This window comes from Thalassophryne amazonica, chromosome 18 (assembly GCF_902500255.1).
Source record: "Thalassophryne amazonica chromosome 18, fThaAma1.1, whole genome shotgun sequence".
Lineage (NCBI taxonomy): Eukaryota > Metazoa > Chordata > Actinopteri > Batrachoidiformes > Batrachoididae > Thalassophryne > Thalassophryne amazonica.
Genome location: NC_047120.1, coordinates 51,450,977 through 51,471,702, shown reverse-complemented (window position 1 = coordinate 51,471,702; position 20,726 = coordinate 51,450,977). Strand labels below are relative to the sequence as shown.

General features: G+C 40.7%; 1 protein-coding gene across 4 annotated transcripts in view; it reads right to left on the bottom strand.

The window, feature by feature from the left end:
- The window catches only part of atxn2l (ataxin 2-like), a 35,919-nt gene extending 15,294 nt beyond the window's left edge, over positions 1–20,625 (bottom strand). For 2 of the 4 annotated variants that reach the window (XM_034194520.1, XM_034194521.1), the window contains exons 1-10: positions 19,906–20,625; positions 18,372–18,411; positions 10,500–10,532; positions 10,352–10,408; positions 9,845–9,916; positions 9,502–9,661; positions 7,452–7,573; positions 4,091–4,182; positions 1,120–1,356; positions 8–453 (exon numbers count right to left, since the gene is read on the bottom strand). In XM_034194520.1, the coding sequence (XP_034050411.1) occupies positions 8–453; positions 1,120–1,356; positions 4,091–4,182; positions 7,452–7,573; positions 9,502–9,661; positions 9,845–9,916; positions 10,352–10,408; positions 10,500–10,532; positions 18,372–18,411; positions 19,906–20,030 (1,384 nt within the window). In that variant the 5' untranslated portion in view covers positions 20,031–20,625. The remainder of the gene's footprint in view (positions 1–7; positions 454–1,119; positions 1,357–4,090; positions 4,183–7,451; positions 7,574–9,501; positions 9,662–9,844; positions 9,917–10,351; positions 10,409–10,499; positions 10,533–18,371; positions 18,412–19,905) is intronic. The other 2 variants (XM_034194522.1, XM_034194523.1) reach the window with 1 other exon arrangement.
- Between the last annotated feature and the right edge of the window lie 101 nt (positions 20,626–20,726).

Here is a 20,726-nt window from a genome sequence, read left to right as displayed (position 1 = left end):
CTCTTACTTCCATTAACGGGCCTGCCAACATCGGACAGAGAGTGTGGAAGTGAGTGGGACTGAGAGACTGTATGTGCAACTGGGGGACTGGCTGGGGATGTTGCTGCAGAAATGGAGGCTGTGATGGGTGTTGAACCCGCAGGAGAGGCTGGGGTATAAGGACTCGCAGGACCAGACCCAGGGCCTGGGCTTGGACTTCCCTGGGGGTGATGAAGAGCATACGCACCACCTCGGTTTGATAGTGGGCTGCTTCTCTCTGAGGGGGAAACACCAGGTTGGGGCCCAGTAGCAGATGGGAGTGGGGGTCTGGGAGAAGAAGAGGAGGAGGATGGAGGTGTGGAGCGGTAACTGCCACTTAGGCGGTTGTGAGGTGGAGGCCCACCAGGACCTCTCTCTGCTCTCTCCCGATTCATCTCTCGTTGACGCTGGGGTAATGGAATGTACTTGCCCTCCCTGATATGAAATAAGTAAATAAATGAATAAACAAACAAACACACACATACAGGAAAAAGACATTAAACAGAATATATTTAAACACTTATCACATTTCTGTTGATTAATTAAATCAATACTTGAAAAAGTGGTACATCTTGCCTTTTTGTTTTGAATTATTCAACTCCATGCTGTGCCTGATATACAAAAGATACTTTCACTTTTCACGATTCCTTTTACATCAGTCGTCTTCAAACAGGTAGCATGAAAGTCAGAACATGCATGTTTTCATTACAATTATGACCTGCACCTTTTGATTTAAGTGATGAATACCTCCTTTCTAATTAAAAATGATTATGTGCGCTCACTGGGATCTTCATGGCACAAAGTCAGGGTTGGAACGACTAGCTGTCATAGTCTTCTCATTACCCAACTAGTCAGGCAATTCAGATTTTCCTTCCCAGTTAAACCAGAGTATACCCTTTCAGTGACTGTTTCACTGAGGACAGGCTCCAACACAGACAGACAAGTATGATGATGTAATGTTCCCCATATTCATAGTGAAAGGGCAGTTGACTTCTTCTCAGTTTTAAGATGAAATAATGTAACACCCACAGACAACATGAGAAATAAATAAAACAAACACTACATCCATCTCGTCCAACAAACCTTCATGCAGCTTCTCACCTGTTTCCGGCTCCAGGGCTGTCTCGGCCTCTCTCACGGGGGCTCTCACGGCCCCTCTCCCTATCATTACCGTCCCGCGCCACAGCACTGTACTTATCCTCTTCAGTCTTGCCTTCATCATTTTCCAGGTTAACACGGTGGCGATATTGGGGGCTAGACTCTATCTCACTGGCCAAGCGAGCGGCTCGTGCCTCCCTCTGCCGATACACCTCTGAAGTACCTCGCTCTAGTGGCACACTGGGCAGCAAGAGAGCAAAGTGACACAAAGAAACAAAATGTTAAAACACAATCTGTGTTCCACCTACTTAATAAAGATAAATGTGAAAACCAAAACATTTTTTCATGATGATGTATACAACCCCTGGCAATAATTATGGAATCACCGGCCTCGGAGGAGGTTCATTCAGTTGTTTAATTTTGTAGAAAAAAAAAGCAGATCACAGACATGACACAAAACTAATGTCATTTCAAATGGCAACTTCCTGGCTTTAAGAAACATTATAAGAAATCGGGAAAAATAATTGTGGCAGTCAGTAATGGTTACTTTTTTAGACCAAGCAGAGGGAAAAAAATATGGACTCACTCAATTCTGAGGAATAAATTATGGAATCACCCTGTAAATTTTCATCCCCAAAACTAACACCTGCATCAAATCAGATCTGCTCATTAGTCTGCATCTAAAAAGGAGTGATCACATCTTGGAGAGCTGTTGCACCAAGTGGACTGACATGAATCATGGCTCCAACACAAGAGATGTCAATTGAAACAAAGGAGAGGATTATCAAACTCTTAAAAGAGGGTAAATCACGCAATGTTGCAAAAGATGTTGGTTGTTCACAGTCAGCTGTGTCTAAACTCTGGACCAAATACAAACAACATGGGAAGGTTGTTAAAGGCAAACATACTGGTAGACCAAGGAAGACATCAAAGCGTCAAGACAGAAAACTTATAGCAATATGTCTCAAAAATCGAAAATGCACAACAAAACAAATGAGGAACGAATGGGAGGAAACTGGAGTCAATGTCTGTGACCGAACTGTAAGAAACCGCCTAAAGGAAATGGGATTTACATACAGAAAAGCTAAACGAAAGCCATCATTAACACCTGAACAGAAAAAAACAAGGTTACAATGGGCTAAGGAAAAGCAATCATGGACTGTGGATGACTGGATGATCATAGTCATATTCAGTCATGAATCTCGAATCAGCATTGGGCAAGGTGATGATGCTGGAACTTTTGTTTGGTGCCGTTCCAATGAGATTTATAAAGATGACTGCCTGAAGAGAACATGTAAATTTCCACAGTCATTGATGATATGGGGCTGCATGTCAGGTAAAGGCACTGGGGAGATGGCGGTAATTACATCATCAATAAATGCACAAGTTTACGTGATATTTTGGACACTTTTCTTATCCCATCAATTGAAAGGATGTTTGGGGATGATGAAATAATTTTTCAAGATGATAATGCATCTTGCCATAGAGCAAAAACTGTGAAAACATTCCTTGCAAAAAGACACATAGGGTCAATGTCATGGCCTGCTAATAGTCCGGATCTTAATCCAATTGAAAATCTTTGGTGGAAGTTGAAGAAAATGGTCCATGACAAGGCTCCAACCTGCAAAGCTGATCTGGCAACAGCAATCAGAGAAAGTTGGAGCCAGATTGATGAAGAGTACTGTTTGTCACTCATTAAGTCCATGCCTCAGAGACTGCAAGCTGTTATAAAAGCCAGAGGTGGTGCAACAAAATACTAGTAATGTGTTGGAGCGTTCTTTTGTTTTTCATGATTCCATAATTTTTTCCTCAGAATTGAGTGATTCCATATTTTTTTCCCTCTGCTTGGTCTAAAAAAGTAACCATTACTGACTGCCACAATTATTTTTCCTGATTTCTTATAGTGTTTCTTAAAGCCAGAAAGTTGCCATTTGAAATGACTTTAGTTTTGTGTCATGTCTGTGATCTGCTTTTTTTCTACAAAATTAAACAACTGAATGAACATCCTCCGAGGCCGGTGATTCCATAATTTTTGCCAGGGGTTGTAGTCATATGGCCATAACTGTAGAGACTAAAATGTGGGAATAATGTTCAAAAACAGCTTTATACATTTCTGTTTCCCTCCTCAGGGAGTCAACATCAAGATTCTCGGCTTTCACTTTCATGAATACATATTTAACCATTATGAAACCTGTTTACAAAGCAGATGACGGTATTAAACTTACACTCAGAGCCATTAGTCCATCAGCGATGAAGAGTCATATCAAATGAGTCTTACAAGTTTCACTTAATATAATGCAATCATATTGTAAGAAATATTTCTCAAAGGTTAAAGCTGCAGTGGGTCGTGGAATTTGCTGGAGTATATATATATATATATATATATATATATATATATATATATATATGTAAACTGAAATCTGCTAAATTTTGGTACTTTGTAACAAGATAAGGCATTGTTGCCAATTAAGAATAAGGGCCTGGTCATGTTTTGCGTTAACACAGACAAAAATGGAAAAATGAGGAACATCTTAAGAATGCATGCCTTGCTAGGTTGCATACAATGATGCTTAAACAAACAAACAAACAAATAAATAAATAAAAGGGATGCCTATCAGAGTGGTTGAAAATATGCCTGAATTGACAGAGTTGAAGGAGAAACTCCACAGAAGGTGGACTAAAGAGGAAAAAAGTGAATTACTGTGCTGAGTGACTGAGGTAAGAAATTAGAGCAGCTGATTCTGTTTTTGTTATTAACTTTGTCCTACATCACCATTTGCACTAAGGTACAGGTATTGCACTGGAGAATAAGGAAATAAAAAGGATGAACACACCAACTCATGCTGTTATACAGCTTAGTTTTAAACCAATCATGTGCCGCAAGCACCAGGTTAAACGCTACAGATTCCTATCCTAATTAAGATGAAATTATATTTTACACGTTTGTAGTATCTTTTACCAAATAGCAACTTACGTATACATGGAGAGGCTGGAATCATACGTTGATGTGACTCCATACTTCACTTCATTATAACGAAACATCTCATTGGCATCCCAGCCGTTGGACTATGGGGACAAAAATAAATAATTGTCAAATGCTTTAGATCAGTCCTATTTACAACTCCCAAATCACGAAAAAAGTTGAGACAGTATTTAGAAGGGGGATGCAGTTATTACATTTATAGTAACTTTATTTCTCTGCATGAACCAATGATATTTCACATTTTGTTGGGTCAACATAATTTAATATGTTAATAATCATCCATTCCTGCATTTGAGGCCTCCAACATATTCCAAAAAAGTTTGGTTATTAAAGAATTTACCACTTTGTAATGTTGCCATTCCTTGTCACAACACTTGAAGATGTGGAATTGAGCAAACCAAGCAGTGAAGCATTTCGGGTGTTATTTTATCTCAAACACGTCTTGCGGTCTGAAACACTATGGTGGTGGTGTTGCTGCAATTGTCATCTCAAAACTCTCCTCACATTTTCTAGTGAGGACAAGTCAGTACTGCAGATAGGCCAGCTCAGTATTCATATCCTCTTCTCTGCAGCCATGCCTTTGTTATGTATGCAGCATGTGGACATCCATGGAAAAGATATCTTGAAGGCACCATATGTTGCTCTAAAATTTCAATGTACGTGTAAAGTGTAAATGCTGCTGTCACAAAAGTGTAAATTACCTTTGCCAAGGACACTGACATAATACCAAGACAGAACCTAACTTTAAGACTTGTTGCTAACAACAGTCTGGATGGTTCTTTTCATCCTTTCTCCGGAGCACACAGTGTCTATTTCTTCCAAAAAGGAAAAAGACCAGGAATACTGATTCATCTGCATGTCTTTTTCCTGGTTCTCTCCCTCAGCCCCAACCAGTCCCAGCAGAAGACTGCCCCTCCCTGAGCCTGGTTCTGCTGGAGGTTTCTTCCTGTTAAAAGGGAGTTTTTCCTTCCCACTGTAGCCAAGTGCTTGCTCACAGGGGGTCGTTTTGACCGTTGGGGTTTTACATAATTATTGTATGGCCTTGCCTTACAATATAAAGCGCCTTGGGGCAACTGTTTGTTGTGATTTGGCGCTATATAAAAAAAATTGATTGATTGATTGATCTGCACACAATACATCTTTCCACTGTGTGATGGCCCAACCCAGATACTTCCAAGCTCAGCAAAGTCAATGCTGCTTCTGGACAAGGTTAACATAAGGACTGAGATTTTTTGTTGTTGTTGTTTTTGCACACTAAAAGTTTTATGCTGCATTTGTTAATGCAACTCTACACTGTACTGCTTGACAAATGTTTCCCAAAGAAACCCCTTGCCCATGTGGTTGCATCAGCTATTAATGAATGGCGAATCTTGATGTAGTGTCTTCTGAAGGATTGAGATCACAGGTATTCAGCTTAGGCTTGCCCTTGCCCATTTTGCACTGAAATTCCTCCAGATTCCTCAAATTGCTTAATGACATTTTGCATTGTAGATGGGAAACTGTGCAAATTCCTTCCATTCTTTCTATGAGGAACATCATTTTAAAACATTTTAATAATTTTCTCAAGCCTTTGGTGACAAACCGGAGATCATCTGCCCACATTTGCTCCTCAAAGACGGTTTTGATACCATCCTAGCCTTTTCTGGAACATGTTGCAGGCCTGACATGCAGGAATGGATGCATGTTAAATGAAATGAAGTTGACCACACAAAAACATGAACTATCTTTGGTTCATACGTTCAGCAATAAAATAGAAGTCAAAGATGAATGTAAGAATCTCTGTTTATTTTCTTTATTTATATGCATGTGTAATTTCCATATCGTCTGAACTTTTTCTGACTTCAGGTTGTATTTTGACATTTTTGTTTCATGGCGAATGGGCAGCAGAGAAGGTTCATAAAATAGACATCAGAGATTAGACTATTAAACAGGTTCAGTGAGTTAAAAGTCCCCAGTAAACCATGTGTCACAGCAAAGGAGGAAATTCCACTGGCATATATCCACACAACTGATCCCAATCGATTACTGTATGCTGAATATATACTCAACAAAAATATGAACGCAACACTTTTGGTTTTGCTCCCATTTTGTATGAGATGAACTCAAAGATCTAAAACTTTTTCCACATACACAATATCACCATTTCCCTCAAATACTGTTCACAAACCAGTCGAAATCTGATAGTGAGCACTTCTCCTTTGCTGAGATAATCCATCCCACCTCACAGGTGTGCCATATCAAGATGCTGATTAGACACCATGATTAGTGCACAGGTGTGCCTTAGACTGCCCACAATAAAAGGCCACTCTGAAAGGTGCAGTTTTGTTTTATTGGGGGGGATACCAGTCAGTATCTGGTGTGACCACCATTTGCCTCATGCAGTGCAACACATCTCCTTCGCATCATCCATGAAGAGAACACCTCTCCAACGTGCCAAATGCCAGCGAATGTGAGCATTTGCCCACTCAAGTCGGTTACGACAACGAACTGGAGCCAGGTCGAGACCCCGATGAGGACGACGAGCATGCAGATGAGCTTCCCTGAGACGGTTTCTGACAGTTTGTGCAGAAATCCTTTGGTTATGCAAACCGACTGTTCCAGCAGCTGTCTGAGTGGCTGGTCTCAGACGATCTTGGAGTTGAACATGCTGGATGTGGAGGTCCTGGGCTGGTGTGGTTACACGTGGTCTGCGGTTGTGAGGCTGGTTGGATGTACAGCCAAATTCTCTGAAATGCCTTTGGAGACGGCTTATGGTAGAGACATGAACATTCAATACACGAGCAACAGCTCTGGTTGACATTCCTGCTGTCAGCATGCCAATTGCACGCTCCCTCAAATCTTGCGACATCTGTAGCATTGTGCTGTGTGATAAAACTGCACCTTTCAGAGTGGCCTTTTATTGTGGGCAGTCTAAGGCACACCTGTGCACTGATCATGGTGTCTAATCAGCATCTTGATTTGGCACACCTGTGAGGTGGATGGATTATCTCAGCAAAGGAGAAGTGCTCACTATCACAGATTTAGACTGGTTTGTGAACAATATTTGAGGGAAATGGTGATATTGTGTATGTGGAAAAAGTTTTAGATCTTTGAGTTCATCACATACAAAATGGGAGCAAAACCAAAAGTGTTGCGTTTATATTTTTGTTGAGTGTAATATTCACTGAACAATCACAAGGGCAAAAAGAACAAGGATGTCAACCAAGGCTGCACCTACACTAACATGAATAGCTTGGAGGTTGTGAATATGACTGAAAGGTAAAACAGTACTGGCATGACTTGCATACTGTCAGCTATGAACTTCATTCAGAGTGAAAGCACAATAGCATCTGTTAGAAAATTCAAGGCTCACCGTGTCATTGTCCAGATCAAAACCTTCTCCATTGCTGTCTCCTCCCTCCCATCTTTGCAACACCTTCTCTTTGTGCTCTCCATTGACACGACTGGAGCTAATAGCTGAGTCTGTGAAAGTGTCTAAATTCAGAAAAATGGTCAGATTTCAATTCAATTTAATTTTCAATGCACCTCAAACAAAGAGGAAAAAACAGAATCAGGCATCAGAAAAACAACAAATACAGTATAATTTATCAGCATTAAGCAACAAAAACAGAAGAAATACTAAGGTGATCGCCAGCCACTAGCCCCAAGCTTCACTAAAAGACCCAGAATTTAGATAAAGTTGAGGCCGCAGCCCGTTCCCCTTACTAATAAATGAATTTAAAAGGGTAAAAAGCATAGTAATATACTATACCAGTATGCTAGCCATAGGAAAGGGAGAACAAGTGCGTCTTAAGTCTGGACTTGAAAGTCTCTACAGAATCTGACTGTTTTATTGATGCAGGGAGATCATTCCACAGAAAAGGGGCACGATAAGAGAAAGCTCTGTGACCCACAGACTTTTTATTCACCGTAGGGACACAAAGTAGTCCTGGGCGCCTTGCGTGGCAGCATCCTGACATTGGTGTGTGAGGGTGAATGTGAGGCATTATAGTAAAGCACTTTGAGCATCTGATGCAGATGGAAAAGCACTATATAAATGCAGTCCATTTACCATTTTACCCTGAGAACGCAGAGCCCGGGCCGGTACGTAGGGTTTAATTAGGTTAGCTAAGTAGGGAGGTGCTAGTCCGTGAATAATTTTATAAGTTAGTAAGAAAACCTTAAAATCTGATCTCACTGAGACAGGAAGCCAGGGAAGAGATGCCAAAATGGGTGTAATGTGGCCAAATTTTCTGCTTCCTGTCTAAAGCCTGGCAGCAGCATCCAATTGGATCCCCCTAATGCTGGACTGCGGTAAACCAGAAAATAGAAAACTACAGTAGTCCAATCTCGAAGCAACAAATGCATGAATCAGGGTCTCAACATCAGCCATAGACAGGATGGGACGAATCTTCGCTATATTTCGCAGGTGGAAGAAAGCAGTCCTCGCAATATCTCTAATGTGGAGGTCAAAGGACAACGTAGGATCAAAAATTACCCCAAGGTTCCTCACTTTGTCACTGTGATATATGACACACGAGCCTAGGCTAAGCGTTAGCTGGTCAAATTGATGCAGATGTCTCAATGGACCAGGAACCATCATTTCAGTCTGATCAGAGTTTAAAAGTAGGAAGTTGCTAGACGTCCAGCTTTTCACTGATGCACGGCAATCTTCTAAGGATTTTATGTGGATGAGATTACCAGCAGTTATCAGCATGTATAACTGAGTTTCAACAGCACAGCAATGAAAGGTAATCCCGAAAACGATCAGATAAGACCAAATATCCCCTGTGATAAGATATGCCTGTAACCTACCTTTAGTTGTCTTTGTGAATTTTAAATTACCTTTAAACCATCTTTTTAATGCACCATGTAGTAAGGGCTAGACATGAACAGATTTTGTGCACTGAGGAAAGATAGTATCTGTTCAAATCTGCTGGCCTGCCTGCCAGATTCCACTGACAAGCCTTCAAAAAAGTGGCAAATCTTCACTACTTATTGTTTTGATATTTAGAATGTTGTATATTATGTGGTTGCAACTTTGTAAGTTATTTGTTCCTTTGCAACCATTTTCACAAAGGGCTTTCCATACAGAGATGCTAGCTGGATGTTAACATGGCTCCAACTGTGCCATGCAAACACCTACTTTGGTTGGAAAACAAATGACTGAATTCTTAGTCCACAGAAGACTGTACATGCTGCAGGAAAGTGAAGCAGTAAGAATGGGAAGTCACAGACATGGAGGTTTTTAACCGCCACAACTCAGGCTGCATCATTAAACTTGTATAATCCCTCATGTTCTTTGCTAGCCCACAGAAATATGAATTTTGTCAACAAGCTGCTTACAGATAAATTGAATAGAAGTGGCAACAGTATGGTGCAAAATCGCTTGTCGACTTCACCTAGCAGGTGAACATTTTTACCTCTGGTAGCGTAGTTTAGGTCAACGTCTCTGCAGATCATTGTGACTAAGTCTGAGGGGCTGAAGATCATGGTGTCAGTGATGTCTTCCCGTCGTGGTGGAGCTGACGATGAACTGTCCTCCTCGTTACGTTTATGTACAGCATCCACAGCTAACTCGCACTAAGAATAAAGAATTAGGAAGGCAGCAGAAATCTGAGAACTGTATGAACTCACTGACCAAGCACTCAACAAGCAAATATAAAGACCATATTTTCCTTGACTGGGGTTTACCTTTAAAATTATTTGGCAGTGGTTATAAAAGTGCAGTGAAAACCTGCTATGCACTCAACATGTCTTTCTTACCCGTGAACTGAGAGTCTTGAATATGCCCTCAAATACACTGCCATTCTTCACTCTTATGTCACAGGTGGAACCCTAAGGGACAAGAGCATTTTTTAAAGATCTTACTTGCTTAGAAAGGCCCCTTTAAAAAAAAAAAAAAAAGCCTGACACCACAGACAATTTGCAGAATTATTGTGTTCAACCTTGACTACTACTTCTTCCTCACCAGGTGGACAAACCTTTAACAACATATTAGCAATGTGTATAGTATACCAAGGGATGGATGACCCTTGTTGCTACAAACATATGCAACAATTCTGATGCCAGTGCTTACAGGTCATGTGTAAGTTATACATGTAACCTACTAGTTACTGCAAGCACAGACTGTCTGGTACAGCGAAAATTACATTTGAATGAATTTTAGTATGAAAGCACATGGTGCTCTTGCAAATAATTAAGCCTTTGAATTAATCAGGACCAAATAATCCTAGTGTGACAAGGACACTGATAACGAGCACAATGACTCACCACCACAGCTGTAAGGAAATGAAGCATTCTGGCATTGTTGTACACACCCTCAAAAACCTACAGACGGGGGGGGAAAAGACATGGAGCATCACTCATTACAATCTGTCCCAAAGGAATTAAGCAAAACCACCACACTAATATTTATAACCTTGTTTGATGGCACTTTAAGGGCTGGAAAAATCTATGATACAGAAGGACATGGATTACAAGAAATGTCTAACACTACTACTTTAAACAGGAGAACAACATATGACACTGTGCTGAGTGTGTACTTATTTTTTGATCCGTTGTACAAAAAAAAAAAAAAAAGGAAACGGAATGAAAAAAATGGAGAGTTCAGTGTTTCCCCTACACAGGCCCACCAGGTCGACAAGAACCCCTGCCAGGCCAGAAATATATATTTAATAACACTAAAGCCACCCACAGACAAAATAATGTCCAGTATACATTAATTAATCATTTCATCTCATCTGCAGGACTGATCAGCTTTGCAGCAAGGCTGTTCAAATGACAGTTCAGCATTTTACCCCCTGTGCCACTGCACACGTCAAAAGAGGGGTTGTTTAAAATAAATAAATAGTGATACTCTGATACTAAAATTAGTAGTGGATTAAATACTCATTTGCAACAGTGCTACCTTCACACCCTCCAGTTAATAGACACATGCACATTCATAAACACCCCCACTCCCCCCAATAACAGTCTGACTGCTCTCCTGGTTCAAAGAGGCTAAAAATCCAGGGCTTAGCAGCACCATAAGATCTCTCTATGCTGTAGAGTGTAGTCAGAAACAGCCAGATGCAACAAAAACAGAAAGCTGGGCATAGGAAAAAAGAAAATGACAATACATGTGGCACTGACTCAGAAATATTTAGCCCATTTGTATGACATACCAATCTATATCATAATGATTTTTGGTCCATATCGCCCAGCCCAAATTTCACCCCAGGAAGATCTGATTTATTCACCTGGGGCCTCATTTATAAAACTGTGCGTAAAAAGGGTTCTAAATTCTGTTGTAATAATTAAACTTAGAATGTATGTAAGTACAAAAAAATCTGTATTTATCAAGCATGTGGACACCGGTCGTACGCACACTTGTAAGTAATCAATGATGATAAATCCCACCTGTTCTTAAGTGCCATGCTCGTGCATGGTTAGGGTCATTTGCATTCAGAAACACCTCCAATTGACCATATATGGCAGTGACACTCCCTTTAAAAAAATGTGAATGGATTTTCTTTTCCCCTCACCGAAATCATGGCAAAGAGGAAGAGGAATTTCACCGACACGGAGATTGATGAACTTGTGGGAGATGTTGAAACAAACGTAATTCTGTAATTCAAAAGTAATTCTGTTTAGAACACTTAATGCAGGTGTGACCAACAAAAGAAAAAATGCTATGTGGGAGAAAGTAGCAGGTGCTGTGAATTCCGTTGGGTCAGAGGAAAGATCACTCCCAGAAATAAAAAAAGAAATGGTTTGACATTAAAATCAGAGCCATAAAATGCATCACAGCCCACAGACAGGAAATATCCTGCAACTGGAGGAGGACAAGCAACAACTCAGCTGTCACCCATGGACATCTGTATTGCCAGCATCATCGGAGACACAGCACTATGTGGCACTGTTCCTGATGGAGACACAGACGCTCTCCTATCACAACCAGCTGTACCATCTACCAGTCACACTGGAGGTAAAATAAAACGCTGGGCTAAGGTGGTTCATAAACATTTATTTAGACAGTTTAATTCATGAATTTTAATGAGAATAAACATGACAATAATGTGATGATTCTTCAATAACTCAGAAACTGAAACCAGTCCCGCCTGCCCTCAGGAGTCGGAGGTGGTGGAGCAGCTGGAGGAACAGGAGCAGCCGGGGCCATCCAAAACCCAGTCAGTGCGTCCTGGGGGGGCGAGGGTGCTGACGGGGGCAGTGTTACAAAATCAACAAGACACAATCAATTCCATAAATGCGATAAAGGATCAGCTGACAAACATCTCAAATACATTACTGCAAATAAACGAGTCACTGAAACAGATTGCTGCGTGTGCATTGCAAATGTTAAATAAATAAGCAATAAATAAACCTTAAAATGTTGAATGATGTTGATTATTTTTCCATGCATGCTTTCAATCTTGAATTTTTCACTTTTCAAAGATCGATTAACAGGCAGACTTACCTAAAATCTCTGTATGATCCTCTCTCTTGTTTGACTGGCAGCGGCATTAGGGGGTGGGAAAGGCTCTGCATTGGGCATGGGCTCGTCTGCTCTGGGGGGTTCCTGTAGAGGGACGCCTTGTCTGATGGCTAAGTTGTGAAGCACACAGCAAGCCAAGATGAAGTGGCAGACTTTTTGAGGCGTATACTGAAGTGTCCCCCCCGCGCTGGACAGGCACAGCCATCGGCCTTTAAGCAGGCCTATTGTGCGTTCAACAACCGTTCTTGATGGCGCATGGGCACAGTTGTAGTGCTGCTCCTGTGGGGTCCTCAGGTTGGCTACGAGGGTCATCAGCTACGGCATTAGTGGATATCACCGATCACCTATAGAGATGTTTTAATAAACCATATGAAGCCCAGAAAATAATTTCAAAATGCCTTAACACTCACCAATAAGCCAGCCATCCTCAACAGCTCCTGCTTGGAGCTGCACACCGACAGAGCTGTTCTGCAAAATGAATGAGTCGTGTGTTCCTCCAGGCCACCGGGCAACAACATTTAACAGAGACATAGTTGAATCGCAGATTATTTGTGCATTGATTGAATGAAACCTTTTCCTGTTCACGTAACTGAATTCATTGTGTGAGGGTGCTTTTATTGCCATGTGGGTGCAATCTATGGCTCCAATTATGTTTGGGAATCCGGCGATGGCGTGAAATCCTCGTTTAATTTCAGCTTGTTGGTGATGTCTGTAAATTGGGGCCAGAGAAATTATTGCATCCAACACTGCCAGCATGAATCTGCTTAGTGTTGGCTGCGAAATGCCGCATATGTCTCCAATCTGTCGCTGAAATGTTCCAGTGGCCAGAGATCCCAGGGTGGACAGGAGCTGGATGTGCACTGGGATGGCTTTGGTGCGTTTTGTCTCTCGCTCCAACATCGGTTGTAAATCACGGCATAAATCCATCAATATGTTTTTGGGGAAGCGGTACCTGCTGAGAAGCCACTCTGTGCTCTCATAGAACAGATCAGCATGCTCTTTGAAAATGCGTTCCCTGCACAGCGTACGGTTCTCCAAATCCTCCAATAGAGCGAAATAAGCCATGCCACTTGTATTTCAGATTTTGTTTTTAGGTTGTCCTGTCACAGCTGTCTTTTATAGCTTGTCACATCAATCATTCAAAATGTCTGCTAAATGACTAATTGAGAATTTTGATTAATTAGAGGAAACAAGGAACATGTGTGAAGCTTGTGATTGCTGAACACCGTGACTTCTTTAATGGGTTCTATTTGTAGTTTCACTGTTCTAACACTAGATTTTGTGTGTACGCATGGTCAGAGCTGTGCTTAAATTTCCACAGGTTCCTAACCATGAGTACAAGTTGATAAATTCCATAGCTTGCATGGGAATGTTCTTATGCACTAATTATGGACACCTCTGTGTGTACGCATGGTTGATAAATGAGGCCCCTGGAAGGCTCACGGTCACTTTTTTTTTTAAATCCTTGCCGTGAAGCAAAGAGTCTAGTGTGTGTATAATGTGGTGTGATGGCCATGTTCAGCAGCTAAAGTGAAAGCTACAGTCCTCATGCGACAATACAGTTCAGACTGTTTCAAATATTTAAACCATTCAAACACACTAAATATTAAAGTCTTAAGTTTACCTATTACATCATTTCAGTCGGATTTATCATCAGAGCCAGAGGCTTTGCGGACTGTCCTCTTGTAACACAAGTCATGTCAAAGTCATGCTCAAATCAAAAGACATCAATGGCCATATCTCAGGAACTAGAAGAGATAGTCTTCTGCATAGAGTTTTCGTGTCCTGGGGCTAACATATGTATCAGACATCTGATGTCAATGATGCCACATTGTGACATTATAAAAAGCTGAAAAACTAGCTGCCAGCTGCAAGGCACTGCATTCATTTTTACGCCTCCTTGTAGGCAAGCTACAAATTACCTCTGAAACAGATCAAGAACCATACATGGGAGTGCCCCAATGCATTATGCCTCTGTGTACGTGTATGCATGCGTGCATGTGTACGGCTTCGATCATGGAGAAACTGGGGAGAGCTGACATTTGCCGTTTGGTATAGTTATGCATTTTGGGTCAAGGATGAATGCGGCCAAAACGGAATGTTTATAAGACTAATCTTTTTGGAGAAACTACCGATATTAGCTAACAACAGTGAATAATGGACATCAATAATTAAATTCTGTACTCACACGCCGTTCCAGCAGGGGCTGGTAAGTCATCTATATATTAAAAGCAAAGTGGCCTCTGTGTATGTGTATGCATGCGTGCGTAAGAGTACATTCGAACACGCAGAAACTGGAGAGACCTAACATTTGCCGTTTGGTATGCTTATGTATTTTGGGTCAAGGATGAACGCCGCCAAAATGGAGCGTTGATAGGATTAATATTTTGCAGAAATTACTAGGGTTGGGTATCAAGAACCAGTTCTTTTTGGGTATCTTTAAGAAATGATTCAATCCACCGTTATCAAAAGTCTTTTTGCTTAACGATTATCCCTTATCAGTCCTTCAGAGCAGCTGTTGTTTTTGGGGGTGTTTGTCGGGAAAATGATCATTGATCAATGATCATGAAATGAGAATAGTCCTCCATTCTGTTGGCACACCTCCAAACACTGCGCGGCTCTCTGCTGAAACAGAGTCCGGTCGGAATGAATAACTTCAAAGCAAATCGCCGCTTTAAATAAAATGGCACCTCTTTCCAAACACTGTAATACAGACAATAAACTACACTCAACTAAAATGTTTTCATCCCAAAATGAGACATCTTGCGTTCTTTCTGAATTACATCCTGATGTGCAGCGCAGCCGACTGCAAGAGCTCAGCTCAGACGTATGGAAAGACATTCATGCCAATAATATGTGAAAGGAAAAGCTTTCGACAAAAACTACAGATTTTGCTTATTCCTATTTATGTCCAGAAATCAAGGATCCACCATGCAGAGTTTATGTCCAGAGTTTAAGGATCCGGTGACCAATTTCATATTTATTTACTTTAAGACTAAATAAAATGTTGTTGACATACAAACCCTGGCAAAAATTATGGAATCACCGGCCTCGGAGGATGTTCATTCAGTTGTTTAATTTTGTAGAAAAAAAAGCAGATCACAGACATGACACAAAACTAAAGTCATTTCAAATGGCAACTTTCTGGCTTTAAGAAACACTATAAGAAATCAAGAAAAAAATATTATGGCAGTCAGTAACAGTTACTTTTTTAGACCAAGCAGAGGAAAAAAATATGGAATCACTCAATTCTGAGGAAAAAATTATGGAATCACCCTGTAAATTTTCATCCTCAAAACTAACACCTGCATCAAATCACATCTGCTCGTTGACACTGACCCTGTGCCATGACATTGACCCTACGTGTCTTCTTGCAAGGAATGTTTTCGCAGTTTTTCCTCTATGGCAAGATGCATTATCATCTTGAAAAATGATATCATCCCCAAACATCCTTTCAATTGTCCAAAATATCAACGTAAACTTGTGCATTTATTGATGATGTAATGACAGCCATCTCCCCAGTGCCTTTACCTGACATGCAACCCCATATCATCAATGACTGTGGAAATTTACATGTTCTCTTCAGGCAGTCATCTTTATAAATCTCATTGGAACGGCACCAAACAAAAGTTCCAGCATCATCACCTTGCCCAATGTAGATTCGAGATTCATCACTGAATATGACTTTCATCCAGTCATCCACAGTCCACGATTGCTTTTCCTTAGCCCATTGTAACCTTGTTTTTTTTTCTGTTTAGGTGTTAATGATGCCTTTCGTTTAGCTTTTCTGTATGTAAATCCCATTTCCATTAGGCGGTTTCTTACAGTTCGGTCACAGACGTTGACTCCAGTTTCCTCCCATTCGTTCCTCATTTGTTTTGTTGTGCAGTTTTCGATTTTTGAGACATATTGCTTTAAGTTTTCTGTCTTGACGCTTTGATGTCTTCCTTGGTCTACCAGTATGTTTGCCTTTAACAACCTTCTCATGTTGTTTGTATTTGGTCCAGAGTTTAGACACAGCTGACTGTGAACAACCAACATCTTTTGCAGCATTGCATGATGATTTACTCTCTTTTAAGAGTTTGATAATCCTCTCCTTTGTTTCAATTGACATATCTCGTGTTGGAGCCATGATTCATGTCAGTCCACTTGGTGCAACAGCTCTCCAAGGCGTGTTCACTCCTTTTTAGATGCAGACTAACGAGCAGATCTGATTTGATGCAGGTGTTAGTTTTGGGGATGAAAATTTACAGGGTGATTTCATAATTTTTTTCCTCAGAATTGAGTGATTCCATTTTTTTTCCTCTGCTTGGTCTAAAAAAGTAACCATTACTGACTGCCACAATCTTTTTTCTTGATTTCTTATAGTGTTTCTTAAAGCCAGAAAGTTGCCATTTGAAATGATTTTAGTTTGTGTCATGTCTGTGATCTGCTTTTTTTCTACAAAATTAAACAACTGAATGAACATCCTCCGAGGCCGGTGATTCCATAATTTTTGCCAGGGGTTGTAGAATACATGTAAAGCCTACTTTTAGTACACAGAAAATTCACAAGAGGTATCAATAAGGGAATCGATAAGGAATCGGATCGACAATTGTAATCGATAAAATCTTATCAATACCCATCCCCAGAAATTACATAACAACAGTGAACAATGGACATTGATCATTACATTCTGGACTCACGCGCCATTCTAAAATATACGATTATATAAAATCTGCATAATTTATTACCACCCTTGAAAAATGTCAGCTACCTACTTGATAAACACTACCCAATCTAGAACCCGTGGATCCCCTCGAGCAACACACTAGTTATATATATATATATATAAAATTTGAATAGGCCCAAATTTTACATATACAATATCAGATTTGGTGTGTAAACACTACATGAAAAGATCATATGATTATCACATGCAAGCAAAGCAGTATGACTATAGCTGGGAATGTGAACACAACCAAAGTCTGAAGTCCACAATCATGGCTACTTAACTGAGCCACCAATACGCTGTAGTTCAGTCCAAGTTTTTAATTTTAAGGTCACAATTCATATTAATGTAGACTAAGACAACAAGCCCAATCAACATATGTCAAAATTACAAGTTGTAAAATGTGTTACCTATATCAACATAAGATTAAAAGAATGACAAATACAACTGAATTTTAGATAAGATGCTGAAATGTGATGTTTTACACAGGTTTGGTGTATTTACATTAGGGTTGGGCAGTGCGACAATTCCATGGTCCATCGCTGAAGGCTGAGACATCATGATGTAAAGCTACCATCGTGATGTCATGCTCCCCACCCTTTTGCGCGCGCGCACACACACAAACATTCATTGTCCTTGCTATAACATAAATATGTATTTATTTCTTTGCTATGGACATGTACTTTAAGGTGTTTTAGCCAAAGAGTGCATAAATGAAGGATGAGGGTGAGTCTTTAGTTTCAACTGCTTCTTTGAGTGAAGTGGCTGAGATGCATTGCGACTTTGCAAAACTCTCAGAGAGCCACAGTGTGGTGTAATTCTGCTGCTCGCTTTAGTTGGATAGTATCTCTCCAGCTACAGACCGATCAGCAGAAACAGAATAACATGGATCCATTGTTAAAATAAAATTGGAGGCAGTACCACAAACTGCAACACGTAAATGTAACAACCTAACTATTATCACAATATAAATAATATCTATGAATTCATCAATCAAAATGACCGCATTCTCATTGGAATCCCTCATATAAATGTAGCCATTCTACTTTGGCATATTGCTAATTGTGTCATCATGTTGCTTAATAGTTCTAGATTGCCATACTCACAGGTGGTGACTGGAATGGTGGCTTTGCAGAAGTTCGATTCCTGAAAGAGAAGACATACAGTTAGAACAGGTTAACCTGTTTACAGGAAAAAGTTCCAATTTAATCTTAATGTAATAAGAGTAATTTTGAGAGTATCAACTGCTCCCATTCATATGTTTTATTTAGTGGCACCTTCCATCACTTAAAAGTAATAATAATAATACTACAACAGCCAACACTAACACATAAATGAGCAAAACAGCATAGCTCAACAATGAGTTAAATCACTATTATAAGGGAATACGTATCACTTTGAGTAATGACATATGTATATGCCAATACGCCATATTTTTGCAGTACTGCTGTAGTTTAAGTTTCATCAAATGTAAGTATTTTGTTCAATACTGGAACATACTTGCTGCTTAGGAGCAAGCAACTCTGTACATTATTCTTGAGCTGAACAAAAAGCAGAATAGACTGATCAAAGTGGAGTAAAGTGAAGCTAAAAACAGGCAACACACACCAACAACTCTTTAATGCATTTCTTTGCATCACTGTGACAACAGTAATCCACCAGAGAATAAATACTCGTATTTGAGCCTCTCACTACTGTAACTCTGACTTGAAGAAGGTTTTCTGGATAAAGAGCAAAACGTTTAAGGACCAAAACAATTTAGTGAACCTGGCTCAACTACTGGAATACCATGACCTGGATGACTGATACTGGCTTAGTGGTTAGCACTGATGCCTCACAGAAAGAAGGTTGTGGAATTGCTTCCTGGCCTTTCTGTGTGGAGATTGCATGTTCACCCTGCGTCTGTGTGGGTTTCCTCTCACAATCAAAAACATGCTTGGGGTCTACCCCTTTCTCTGGAGTTGGTCCCCGCGTGCCAGACTGTGGCTGCCCACTGCTCTAGTGCTTGGACTGTCTAATTGTAATTAGGATGGGTGAAATACAGAGGACAAATTTATACACACACACACAATGACAATAAATAAAAGGATATATTATTATTACTATCTGACTATATCCCCGAATTCCTGACTATGGGCTGAAAAGACACGAATGGGACATCCTCACATATGATTCATCTTATGGTTACGTAGACATGAGAAAGAAAGGAAGGTGACATTGCTAGTCACATGCACGATTGCAAAACAAAGACTTAGAGCTGCGTGATACCGTCGATACTAAATAACATGTTGTTGGCAATAAACTCTAAATGGAGTGCCGCATGTCTGCAGATTTTCCTTAAAGAACAAAAAAAGAGTTGTAAGATTTTTCACCCAACATGTTTTTGTTGTTGACAGGCCAGATAAACTTTAAATCGCAGGCTTGCCCTTATCGTTTTCACCAAAATATGAGCCCACCTCTGTGTCATTACTTCACACTGATTAGTTTAAAGTGCCGTCTATCTCAAATGAAGAACTCTCATTGGACACGACAGAGACGTTCCAGTGACACGCCCACTTAACGCAGAGCCCTTAACCGGTAGGCCTCGGAGTCACAAGCCAATCCACGTACTGTCCTGAGAGGGAAACCCAGTCTGCTTACCTCCCAGCCGGTGTCCTGCTCCCGCTGTTAATCCCGCTGACTGGTGAAGACATGCCGGCAGGGCCCGTAGTTCCGTTGGACGTTTTTCGTCCACCTGGGCCCGGTTGCTGCTGTTGTTTCAGCATTGCAAAGCAAAAGGCTGATAAACACTGATGTGAAGTTGCTTTGGAAGCGAACTATGTTTACTTGTTTAGCAATAACACTAGAATCCCAACCAGCGCGGAGCCGGTGTCACCTCAATAAACCCGGCTACTGATGCTAATGGTGCTAAATCAACACCAGCCACTTGTGGCCTAAAATGTCAAAGCGAGACACCTATTTAAATTAAATGCAATTTAGTTAATTTCCTAACCAACCACGTTACAGCCGCGGTGGTCCTATCTAAGTAGACGACTGCTAAAATGATGAGATCGACGTAAATATTTAGCTAGCGTTAGCAGAGGCAGGCTAAATTAGCATTAGCTTTGATCGTCAAGTTCACTTCGGGCGCTCTCCTTTTACTTTCTCCCCGTCGCTTCACCTTAACTCCGGCGCCGCTGACGCTGATGATAGCAAAATAAAGCCGTAGCGTTGCTGACAGTTACTTTAGTAATAGCTAATTTTTTTTCAGGTGTTTTTTTTTTTTTTTTTTTCAATGAAAACACTCAGCGGTCGGTCAACGCCACTTCTCGGTAGCTTCACTTGACTCGATCCGCGCGCGCGTCTCACTGCTGGAAACCTGCTGGAAGTGGGGGAGCGGGCGTGCGCGTGCGCCTTTGATCTGTCGATGTGGGGAGAAACACGCAAGTGGGTCGATAATCGATTTATCGGAGTTGAATCTC